This window comes from Phalaenopsis equestris, unplaced genomic scaffold (genome assembly GCF_001263595.1).
Source record: "Phalaenopsis equestris unplaced genomic scaffold, ASM126359v1 Scaffold000297, whole genome shotgun sequence".
Taxonomy (NCBI): domain Eukaryota; kingdom Viridiplantae; phylum Streptophyta; class Magnoliopsida; order Asparagales; family Orchidaceae; genus Phalaenopsis; species Phalaenopsis equestris.
Genome location: NW_018164739.1, coordinates 520,388 through 533,750, shown reverse-complemented (window position 1 = coordinate 533,750; position 13,363 = coordinate 520,388). Strand labels below are relative to the sequence as shown.

At 33.9% G+C, this 13,363-nt stretch overlaps 1 protein-coding gene across 1 annotated transcript in view; it reads left to right on the top strand.

Annotated features, from left to right (window-relative positions):
- Positions 1 to 13,363, top strand: part of LOC110025256 (pre-mRNA-splicing factor ATP-dependent RNA helicase DEAH7-like) — a 35,226-nt gene that overhangs the window by 15,830 nt on the left and 6,033 nt on the right. The window contains 7 exon segments of the mRNA XM_020725627.1: positions 3 to 86; positions 219 to 396; positions 1,678 to 1,907; positions 1,995 to 2,174; positions 3,942 to 4,013; positions 4,090 to 4,266; positions 8,712 to 8,773. Coding sequence (XP_020581286.1) covers positions 3 to 86; positions 219 to 396; positions 1,678 to 1,907; positions 1,995 to 2,174; positions 3,942 to 4,013; positions 4,090 to 4,266; positions 8,712 to 8,773 — 983 coding nt within the window.

Below are 13,363 nucleotides of genomic sequence, written 5' to 3'. Positions count from 1 at the left end.
ACACAATGTTTGATTCTTATAACTCGTCATTATTCCAGGGAGATGATACTTTTCAAAAGAAAGAGGCGGAGTTGGCAAAAAAACTGGTAAATATTCTGCTTATTGCTACTTTTCCTGTTGGATCATATGTTATCATTTTTTATTTAATTACTTGCTCCTTGTTCAGAAATGAAGATTTTAATTTCCAGTCGCATACTAATCACATTTGTTGGTTGTAGACTCGAAAGGATGGGAGTTTGATGCCTTTAGCACAGAGTAGAAAGCTGTCACAGTTGACTGCTGATAATGCTCAGTGGGAGGACCGCCAGCTTTTGCGTTCTGGAGCCGTAAGAGGAACCGAAGTTCTGATGGAGTTTAATGATGAGGATGAGAGAAAGGTTATCCTTCTTGTTCATGGTAAGTTCCATATTTATTTTAACATAGTTATTGTTAGTTCAATTAAATTGTTATAAATACTTATGAAAGCATTTTTATTATTTTACTAGGCATGAAGCTTAAATAAAAATATGACACTTAATAGGACGCAACGGAAAAAAAAAAATTCGTGTAGCCAACCCCACTTGATAGGATAAAAGGCTTCTTGTTGTTGTTGTTGTTGTTGTTGTGTTAGGCATGAAGCTTAGGAAAAAAAAGACCTAGTTTTTTGCTATTATTTTTCATTATGCTCTTTTGGCTACAATTTTTATCCCTGATATTCATTACTATTTCTAATTAGTGACTTCCATATCTATATTTACGTTGATTTTGTCTCTATCTGGATTCATGTAGAGACAGAGTACACAATGGAGAAAAATGATTGATGTAGCTGACCCCACTTAGTGAGATAAATGCTTCTTGTTGTTGTTGTCTCTATCTGGATGGAAATAACAGTTATACTAGTTGGGCAACCGACTGGCTGTGAAAATTTCATGCTTGAGGAATCTGATAGGCTTATTCTCAGTTTCAGGCGGTGCAACAGAATTCAATCTAATTTAACTTTGTAGATTAAATAGTGAAAATTTCGTAGTCAGATTTAAATTTTAGTTTTTCGTGCCCTTGAACTCTATAAATCTTTTTTTCCCTACTATTTATGTCCAGTGATTATTGTTTCACACTACTGAAAGTGTATTTTGAAAAAAATTGAATAAACTACAAATGAGAAGAATTTCAAGCACCGTTCTCCAGTCACTTCTAAATTCTCCAACCAAAAGAAATGATCAATCGAGCTTTGAAAATTGTAATAAAGTTTTATATAAAGTTTTATTTTATTGAATAAAGTTTTATTTTATTGGTCATGGAAATAGCCTTTCTTGAAATTAGGCGTACATCAACTCCCTTGTAACCTTGTATTTACACGAACTTGGACTCCCTCTTTTCTTATATCTTCTTGATACAACACATACCGTTTAGTAATAGTTAGGTGCATATTTATCAGTTGGTCGGCACAACTACTTAAATTTGTTTATTAAGAAATAGGTTCATATCTGCGATGCTAAAAGGCTGATGTTTAGGTTGAAGTTTTTTTTTTTTTTTTTTTTTTTTGGAAATTCCTCTCATGTATTTCGATCTTTTAATTTTTTTGCTTTATATATTTCATAAACTATATATTAATGCAGTTATAGTGCTAATACATTATTCTTGCCTGGACCACAAGGTCTTTATCGTAGTCTGAAGTTTTTTTTCTTTATTTTCTTCTAGATACAAAGCCTCCCTTTCTTGATGGTAGGGTAGTTTATACAAAGCAGGCAGAGCCTGTAATGCCTATCAAAGATCCTACATCAGATATGGCTATCATCTCGCGCAAAGGATCTTCTTTGGTGAGAGAGATACACGAGAAGCAGAGCATGAACAAATCCCGGCAACGATTTTGGGAGTTGGCTGGGTCAAAACTCGGTGATATTCTTGGAGTTCAGAAAACCGCTGAGCAGGTCATTATTTTAATGTCAGAATTTTTTTTTTCACTATTTTCATGTAATTTTTCATCTTGTTTTTCTAATAAAGTTTTAAATGTTCAGGTGGATGCAGATACTGCTGTTGTTGGAGAACATGGTGAAGTTGACTTCAAAGAGGAGGCAAAATTTTCTCAGCATTTAAAGGAGAAAAGTGTAGCAGTGAGTGATTTTGCCAAGTCAAAATCAATTTCTCAACAGAGACAATATCTTCCTATATATTCAGTTCGTGAGGAACTGTTGCAGGTTCATATTTCCTTAAAAGTTTAATTCAATCTCTTTATAAATGTTTGAAATGTTATTGCTCACATTCTCATTTGAACATTCAAATCCTTCTGTAAACGTGTTATCTTCCATTGGTAGTACCACATAGTTTATCTATGCAATAATATTACAGCATATCCTTAATATTTTTTCATTTATTCATAAAAAGAGGGTGAGTTGGTAATGGAGGTGAGCCTACTGTCAAATGCATGAAGTGGGTAGAATTGGTGAAGAGTAAAATAATGCAGCATTCAGAAGTTTGTGGTAATGAGGAATTTTGAAAGTTGAACTTTTAAAAAGAAATATTTATTAAGCAACCCTAAAATGAGGAATAATGCTAATTATAATGTTAATTACTGGGTTAGTGTTCCAACTAAAAGTTTGCGGTAATAAGGAATTTTTGTTATAAATCAAGTTGGCATTTTTTTTTCATCTTTAGGTGTATGCTGCACTTTGGTTTTCATTTTATAATTAGATCCCAATGCTTTTTGAAACTATATGAAATTCCCTCATTTAGCTTATGAGATTCACTTGACACTCATAGTTTAATGTTGTCTAGCAAATTACCACTAGTTCTGAGCATGTGAACGTGTAAATGACATATAACTGAGTACTGCATATTTTACTTGTCTATAATGTCCATCTCAACTTCTTAAAATATTACGTGGTCTGTCCTAGATGAAAAATTTGGTAAATAGTGGAAGAGTCAAATCTCTTTATTGGAAAAAATAATAATAAAATATTCTAAGAGGATGCAAAACTGAAAAGCTTTTAAGAAATGCAGTACAGAGCCTCACTATGAAACATTTGACAAATGCATTCCAAAAACTTAAAAAAAATGATAAATGATATTAGATAAAATTGTCATCTTTTCAATAAATTAGGAAGAATTTGAAATTTACCCAATTGGTGATGCAAGCTAAAGTCTTACTAAGAAATCTTTGACAAATGCGAGCCAAAAAATCTTTAAATTTGGGATGAGAATGATGCAAGTTCTTGTCTCCTAATTTTTGTTTTTCTTCTTTACATTAACTTCTTGATTTTGACTCATGAACTATATATAAATTTATGGGAGTTACCTCACAAGAAGAATGATGGGAAGCAAAGTATGCAATCACTGGACAGTATTGTTTTTGTCTCAATAAAGTCCCCCAATGAGCTTATACTGTAAGCTCTTTTCAGTATTAAAATAATTATTTACTGAACAACACATTTGGGACTTATATAATGCGTTGCTGAGGGATATATTTGTGATGCTTTTAATAAGCACGAACCATTGAGCATGGCCTACATATCGTGAACCTCTATGCACTACTCATTTTTTTGCTTTTTCATTAAACTATGGATGCATTTTTCTACTTTGAGTGATGCATGTCTGTAGAACCGCTTTCCTATTTGCATGTAGAGTGCTAATTCATAGAAGTAGAGACCATCTTGGATGCAGGGCTTGGAAATGGTTGACTGACGTACTTCATTTTTTCTCTAATTTTAAACCTAGTTTCTTCTTACATCTTTCTACTTCCACATAAATCTTTTGCTCGTTTTGCTCGTCTCTTTATATCTTGCTCGTCTCTTTATATCATAGTAAGCAGGTATTAATTTATTATTGTTATTATTTGTATCTAACCTCTAAGATTCTATGATGATGACAGAAATTGAACATTTTTTTTTATGGAGCTTATGTATTTATTCTGTATTTTTTATGGTGAAATTGGATATGATCTTTGTTTGTTCATAAAATCTTGGCAGGTTATACGAGAAAATCAGGTGGTCATTGTTGTTGGTGAAACTGGTTCAGGGAAAACAACACAACTAACACAGGTTTGCTTTCGCAAGTTCACATTATAATTTGTTTATTCAAATTATTAATTGCATCTGATCCTAAATAATCTTATAGTATTTACATGAAGATGGCTATACTACGAACGGAATTGTTGGGTGTACACAACCCAGGCGTGTAGCTGCCATGAGTGTTGCAAAACGAGTTAGTGAAGAGATGGAGACGGAATTAGGGGATAAAGTAGGCTATGCTATTCGATTTGAGGATGTCACTGGTCCAAAGACAGTCATTAAGGTATCGCTTTTAACTCTTATCCTTGTATTGTTTCTCTGCTTTTGAATGATGAGATATATATTTTTTTAAATTGCATTGTTTTGAGAGAAGGCTATCGTTAATCACCTGAAAACCTCATTTCCAAAGCCTTGTTTACTTGAGCGGGCAATTTGCTTGAAGGTTGATCTTTTTCTTCAACATTATTTTTCTTCTCTCTTTATTGTTACCCCTTAATCATTGTCACCAACTTTATTCTTTTACCAAGACCTGGGCTGACTATATTGTTATTTAATGGAAGGGTGTGGGTTAAATTATTTCCAATCTTGTTTCCACCATTTGCTACTAGCCCAACTCCAACCTCTTCAATCCTTTTTTTTTCCTCCCATAGAATCAGATGTAACTTGGCATTTACTAACTAGGCGATGGCTCAATTAGCTTTCCACTTTTGTTGTTTTTTCAGCATGTGTGGTTTCGTAAGTTCTATTAGGCACTTTCATGCTTGTATTGTTGACTTTGTTTTCTTGGCCTAATTTAGATGGGAATCAATGACATCTCACATGGCTGTATCTTAAAATTGAAAAGAAAAAAAAAAGCATTGAAACATGTGGCAGTAAACTGATTCTAGGTCTTTTAATCTCTAATTATTTTGTTTCAACAAAAAAAAAAAAAATGCATTTTACAATTCCGGCTAACTTTATACAGCTAAGCTGAATTTTCTTTTTTGTATGATCAACTTTATGACTAACATGATCATGGTGTGATGAATTTACATGAATCCTTTTTCTGCATTGTGTCGTATTAAGTGTCATATTTTCAATTAATTCTTACAAACTTAAGATCATTTTGTCAACTTGTCAAAGTCTTCTAGATCTAACTCTATCTTTTTTTAACATATATCAAATCTAAAACATCTACTCTTTAAAGAGGTTCATCGGACGATCATTGTTTAATATGACCAAATCATCTAAGACGATTCTCTAATCTTGTCTGCCACTGAAGCTTCTTCAACCCTTTTACTGATATATTTTTTTTGCATCGTCTCTAACTGTAAAGCCACTCATCCACCTTTTCATTCTCATGTTAGCAACACTTGACTTAATTTTTTGCTTTTCTTTTACAGGCCAACATTCTGCACCATAAAGCATTAACTTAATTTTTTGCTTTTATTTTACAGGCCAACATTATGCACCATAAAGCATTGCAAGTCTTACTACAATCTTATAAAATTTTCCTTTATGTTTAAGTGATGCTTTTCTATCACAAAATCAACTCAATGCATTCCTCCTCTTCAACCATCCAACTTAAATTCTACTAATAGCATCTTCATCTATATCACCATCATTTGGAACAATAGACATATAATATCTCCATCTTCATATAAAATGTTTACTACTTTTAATGACTTAATAGCCCATTATTACAACCCTGCCACTAGATCTACTATTACTAAAATTATTACAACCCTGCCACTAGATCTACAATTTTAGATCTACTCGAACAAAAACCTTTAGACTCTAAAGTTGACTTCCATAATTCAAAATTTTCTCGATTTCTATTTCTAGTCTTATCCACAAGAAGGATGTCATCAGCTAAAAGCATAGAGCAAGGTACATCCTCCCGTAAATGTCCAGTAAGGGCAACCATAACTAAGAAAAAATATAAGGGCTTAAAGCCTATCCTTAATATAATCCAACTGAAGTAGGAAAATACTTGGTCAATCTTCCTTGCGTTCGAACACTAAAAACAACTATAGCATACATATCTTTAATGACTTGAATATAAACAATATCAACACCTATCTTTTCTAGAATTCTCTAAAATACTTCTTTTGAAACTTTATCACGTGCTTTTTCTAAATCAACAAAAATCATATATAGATTCTTTTTATACTTTTCCATCAAACCTCTCAATGAATGTATAGCGTACATAGTCGGCTTGGGCGACATTAATGCAAATTGATTTTGAGAAATTCTCATATCACGTCATAGCTGATTTCAATTACTTTCTTCCATAATTTTAATGTTTGACACATTTAACTTAATTCATCTATATTTTGCACACTCTTTTGCATCCCTTTTTTCTTAAAAATTGGAACCAATAGACATTTTTTGTCTTTAAAATAATATTAAAAAGTTTTGCGAGCTAAAAAATTCCTAGATCTTCTAAACATTTCCATATTTTTATTTGAATATTATCAGATTCTACTGCTTTTCTACATTTCATTTTATTTAAGTACTCGTTACTTTATTCCACATAAGATTAACCTCATGAACATCCAAAATCTTAAAGTTTACTCATAAAAATAATTTTATTTATTTTGTAAGTGTTTGTAAGTGTTCTCATCTAATTGTAAGTGTTCTCATCTAATTTTATGATTATATTTCATTAGATTTTTTATCTTTCAACTCATCTTAAAATCCAAAATCAATATTTAATTTTAGAGACTTAAATTTTCAGTTGGAACGATGTGTTTTTCTCATAAGAAAATAATCAATTTATGTTTTATTAGATACATTCTTATAAGTGATAATATGTTTATCTCTTTTTTAAATAAAATATTACCTATAAGAAAATCATAAGTTTAAATAAAACTCAATATGATTTTATCTTCTTCATTAGTTGTGTCAAAATCATAACCACCATATAGATTTCTAAAATTTTTTATTATTTTATCAACATGTCCATTTAAATCTTATTCAATAAAATTTTTTCTTCAAAATGTATCCTTTTTATTAGTTATTCTTGATAATTCCAATTTTTTTTCTTTGGATAGATATCCAATCTTGTTCGGGGAGCATAAACACTTACTATATTAAAAAGATTAATATGAACAATCATCAGAGCTATAATTCTCTCTAATTCTACTAATTTTTACAAGATTATTTTTTAACACCTATCTATGATTACATCTAAATCATTTCTAGCATGACTAATGCTTTAATACCAAAGTTTAAAACTTAAACTATCAGTGTTCTTAGCTTTTTTTTTTTTTTGTGAAACCCATTTAGTTCCTTAAATCTTCTTATGAATCATATTTATTAATTCCATTAGTTTATCTGTGAGAATATTTATATTCCAAATTTCTATTCTAATATTATTTTCATGGATTAACCTCTATTCCCAAACCTGTCCATAATGTGGGAATACTTATTTGTTTCATACTACACCTAGGTGCCGATGCAACTACCCTTGCACTTCGGTCATTATATTCAGGTTATACTATGCTTCATTTCTAAGGGACGCCTTAACATTGACATAATGATTTAAAAGATTCATGTCATAGTGCTGGCTATCAATTATCTAATGTAACACTTCACTTTTCACATCCAGGATTTGGGGACCTGGCAATGACTGTTTTATTGAGTACGGATGATGACATAAATAGGCTATGGGTCAAACTCCATTTGACAAAAAAACAACATGCCATTTTGTTTTGCCTGTGTTCTCGTGATATTGGATTCTTCTTTGGACATTTCTTGCTTTTGTACAGGAAAAAAGTTTATTTTCAGCCTTTTTTTATTCTATAAAATCATATATTTAAGAAATGTTCTGACATTTGCTTTACATAAAGGCTAGATAAGAGTTTTTGTCTTTATGCACTCGAATTCCCTTGGACGGTGATCAATCCATATATTTGGCCGCCATACAAAGATGCAATGCAATGACGGTGTCGAAGATTGGGAATATTATTCTTCACCAAGCCACCCTACCTAATAATTTCTTAATCAGTTTTATTTTAGATGTAACCCAACAGGAAAAAACATTCAATTAAATAAGTCTCTGAAGTCTTTCTTAAAAATATAGTAGCAGACATATGCCACTTTCGCATAAGAAATAGAAAGAGTTGATCATAAGTATTGTGGATATTACGTTATAGTTACCGGGGTGACAATAGTTCAAAGGGTTCTAGACACACGAACACGCATGAACGCACAAACGAAATTGACAACTAATATGTTGTTGTAGTCAATAGGTCACAGATGCTTTTACAATATTTGTATATTTACTATGCTATTGGGCTACGAACGAGCTAAATTGAAGGGGAAAGGTTATTCAATTTTAGTTTAAGTGAGAACCTTTAAGGCTTTGTTAAAGCTTGACGCCATTTGAGGTGAATCTTTGGCGTGCTATTTGCAAATATAGATAGAGTCATGCTTGCTAAAAAACAAACTTGTCTACTTTCCCTCTATATTTTGTTTGTATCTTTTATTTTTGACATTTGGATTGTGCTATTGCTCCTACAACAATCTCAGAGAATTGTGTTTTTCTATACTTGAGTTGTACCAGCAACATGTTACTTTCTTGGTCATCATTTTTTTTTAATTACATCACTTTCGTATGGAAACTATATTCTGATGGTGAATAGTAGATTAGCTTAAATAATTATTTATTTATTTTTTATTTGTTTAGTTAGTTACTCATATGAATGCCTGTCAGTTTTATTGATTGGATTTTCATTTTTCTAGTACATGACGGATGGAGTGCTTCTACGGGAAACTTTGAAAGATTCTGATCTTGACAAATACCAGTAAGCATTCTGCTCATTTCTTCTGTATGGAAAAATGTTATCTTTTTTTTTCCCCACATTTTTTGTTGATGGATTAAATGCTTATTCAGTTGTCTTGTTGCACTATCTACTTGTGTTCATTTGTCATTCTCATTTTATTGTAGTTGTTTTCTCTTATGTGTAGCTTTTTTTTGTCATTGAAGGAATGACATAGTGCTTTGAGACTGCTTGCTGTTTTGCAGACGAGTATGCAATTTCAATATTTTTGATGTTTTATGTGTTGGTTTGTTATTTCCTCTTATATATTAACACGAGACATTTTTTGGTTTTAAGATTCTTATGGGCGTCCTCGCGCCTACCTCCATTCCTTTTATAGTAATTTTTTAGGTTTCAGAGTTCTTTTATAGTAATCTAAGATAAATATGCTATGTCCATGCCAATGATGGTGAAGGAATTAGATTCATGAGATTCGATATTTGCAGATGTATGAACAGGTTGGAGTGGTGGTGGAACATAGCAAAAGATTTCATTTCTAGGCATATGAGTATACCGAAGAGATGCATTGAGTGATATGAGGAGATAGTTTATTTGTATGAAATAAATGGATAAAACATAGAACAACAAAGTTTAAGATAAAAAGAAGACCGCTCAAGATATAAGGTGGAGAGGGGGGTAATGATATCAAGAACAATTGAAATGAGCCGATTAATTAAAAATTTTGTCATCAACACAACAAAACTCCATAATTGTCGTGGATTATGCATATTTGGGAAATGACGATGCTTGAATTTTGTCATCCTATTATGTTGAGGTGTATAGAAACATGTTTGATAAATGATTCATTATCGACAAATGACTGAAATTGAGGATGCATAAATTTTAGGGTATTATTAATATGAAGAGTCAATAATATTAGAAAATTGAACTTTATTTTTCTATTGAAAGGTGTGAAATGTTGATCTAACATCAGAATGACATGATTTAATAAACCCTGAGGACATAAGGATGATTATTAAAAAGATAAAAAAATATTTAAAACTCAATTGGTAAAGACATGATTGGGATCTCAAATATTTGGATGAATTAACTCAGAAAGGAGATTTCCCGAACTTACTAGTGGATGGAAAGATGCCTGAAGGATTTAGACATGCTCACTGGCAGTATATTCGAACTTGGGGAAGAAGAGGCATGAAGAAACACATGAAGATACTTTTGCGGAGGATGATCTAAGTAGTTAACGCCACTAATGCGATGGAACAGAAGACGAATGAGACCTTATGGATTGGGTAATAGATTCCACCAGCTTCAGTATCACTAATCATCTTCATCATACTGAAGTTATAAAACTCATAATGAGATTAATAAAAGGTTACAAGGCAGTTTTGGGGGTGTAAGAAATTTGACCATGAGTAAATTTCTTTCACAAATGAAAGATATACACAAATGCTTGAGTGCTAAACATGACAGCGATAATCTTCTTTAGATAGTGACCAATTCAAAGGAGTTATTCATGGTGGAAGGGCCTACAATGATTAAATAGGAGTCAGAGGCATGCTAAGGATATCCAAATTCAGCCCAACACTATAATAGGAGATTGTTTATGCAACCTAATGTCGGAGTTCTCCCAAACAATAATTGGAAAACAAATATTATTGTTGAATTCAAATAGAAACTACAATCGACTCAAGGGAAACTGAATTTGCAAAAACTTAGAACAAAAATCGTTGAAAGGTGTGAAATGTCGATCTAACATCAGAATGACATGATTTAATAATCCCTGAGGACATACGGATGATTATTAAAAAGATAAAAAAATATTTAAAACTCAATTGGTAAAGACATGATTGGGATCTCAAATATTTGGATGAATTAACTCAGAAAGGAGATTTCCCGAACTTACTAGTGGATGGAAAGATGCCTGAAGGATTTAGACATGCTCACTGGCAGTATATTCGAACTTGGGGAAGAAGAGGCATGAAGAAACACATGAAGATACTTTTGCGGAGGATGATCTAAGTAGTTAACGCCACTAATGCGATGGAACAGAAGACGAATGAGACCTTATGGATTGGGTAATAGATTCCACCAGCTTCAGTATCACTAATCATCTTCATCATACTGAAGTTATAAAACTCATAATGAGATTAATAAAAGGTTACAAGGCAGTTTTGGGGGTGTAAGAAATTTGACCATGAGTAAATTTCTTTCACAAATGAAAGATATACACAAATGCTTGAGTGCTAAACATGACAGCGATAATCTTCTTTAGATAGTGACCAATTCAAAGGAGTTATTCATGGTGGAAGGGCCTACAATGATTAAATAGGAGTCAGAGGCATGCTAAGGATATCCAAATTCAGCCCAACACTATAATAGGAGATTGTTTATGCAACCTAATGTCGGAGTTCTCCCAAACAATAATTGGAAAACAAATATTATTGTTGAATTCAAATAGAAACTACAATCGACTCAAGGGAAACTGAATTTGCAAAAACTTAGAACAAAAATCCAAGTCAGAGCTAGATATGGGGGTGGTGGTGGTGATAAGCGAAGATTTGGGCCTCCTAAGAGGTAGCAAAGGGTGGTCAAAGAGTGGCATAGTGGGGCGAAAAGAAAAGGGGAATGCGTTGTGCTATGGCGATGATATAGGACAGCTGCAAAGCGGTAGCGTGCAAGGTGACATAGTTGTGGGACTGCTGCAACAACGATGTGGGATGGCAGTGAAGGCTGTAGGAAGGTGTTGAGATGTCTGAACAATGGTAGACAACAAGGCGAGGGGTTTATGGGTCTGCTACAGCGAAGCAAAAGGCCGAGAGGAGATGGAGAAGGGTGTTGGGATGGCTAGAGCATTGATGACAACAATAGGGAGGGATGAAATCGCAACGACAACAGAGAGGGAATAATAGAGGCAAAGATGGGGGAAGGACTGTCAGACAACAAGAGGAAAACTGTTTGTGGCTCCGACAATGAGGACAGGTAGTTGGAATTGAAAAATTGCAGTGAAAACAACAAATTGGCGTTGTTCAAGGGCGACCACAACAATGGAAGGCAGTCAGGAGTGACGAACGGGTGTGTAGGGGATAGGAAAGATAACACCACATCGGAGCGGGGATACAACTGTAGCACCACTCGAATTTTGACAACAATGGAAGGCGGTCAGGAGTGACGAACGGATGTGTAGGGGATAGGAAAGATAACACCACATTGGAGCGGGGATACAACTGTAGCACCACTCGAATTTTTGGATACAACCCTCAAAGGGAAAACGAAGATGCCAACACCCGTCTTGAACAAAAACTCAAAAAGAACTGAAAATTGAAACAAGAAAAGAAAATATATAAGCCTTTGATACTCATTGGGACCTTTTTATGGAAAGGAAGCACCAAACCATTGTGGAAGAGCTAGTCAGCACTCCCAGGTCTGGTCAGGTTCGTTCCAGCGTCCCGTCAGAATGCGGAAGAACTCCTGCTCTCCCATGCGGAGATGAGATCCTACGCCCCTTTTGATGCTTGCATTCTCCCAAGGTTGAAGGGGCTTTGACCTCATCTGTCGAAGCTTCTAGCTTCTCGTAGTATAGTGTCAGGTTGGTCAGGTTGAAGGTGGTAGAGCAAGTGTAACTTCTCGGTAGAGCGACTCCAGCTTCTCGTAGTACAAGTATTCATCATCATTTAGCAGAACTTGAGCTGGAGCTGCATATAAACGTAGATTCTCATAAGGCAACTCAAGCTATTAATTCTATTATCTGCTTATCTTACTCATCGTACTAGGCTGAGAGTATTTGATAAACAAGTATGTTTAGGATGAATCAACTCTGAAATGAAAGTTATGACAGGCTTGATCACACTGAATTGTAAGCACTCACGTGAGGCTTCATCTTCTTCTGTGAAAAGATTTGGATCCCACTGTAGAATGTTCTTTTCCGCAAGGCTCCTAAGTCAATTTTCAATATTGCAGGTTATCCCTCATGTCTGACCATCCGTCGGTGGATGCACCACTAAATTAAATTTATTACCGAAATGATTTCTTGTGGTATTCCAGAATTACTTCAGAAGTTTCTCATCTTTGATATGCTGGACCTCCTTCAATAGGGGCACCTCAGGAGGTACACTATATATCTAAAAATTCTGAAATCTTCCTATCTGAAGTTGCCCGTGTTTGGTATCGGCTCATCGAACTCATGGTATTTTTAGACTTCCAATGTCAGTCCTGCCGATGCTCCTCTTATCGTCTACAAAAAGGTAATTTGAGGCACCACAACTTCATACTCTGCATGAACGCCCATTAACTTGAATTCACTCCCTTCTAGAACAATTATTGTTAAATTCAGTTGGCGTCCCTCTCATGAGGTCAGTTGGAATCGCTCTCACTTCCTCGTTGAGTGAAAGTTGAGAAATCTCTTTGAAATCTTCATGTTCTCAAGAATCACTATTTATTTTTTCAATTGCTCCCCGCTCCCTGATCATTAAAAGAGATCATTTTTTTGGTTGTGCAATCTGATTCAATATGCCTAAATCTGTTGCACTTGAAACACATCTTGGTTGGGTCTACGGATTGGTTCCACTTATTCTCCGCTCCGAACTAGTGTCTTCTCAGGTTGGGTTGGCTTAGATG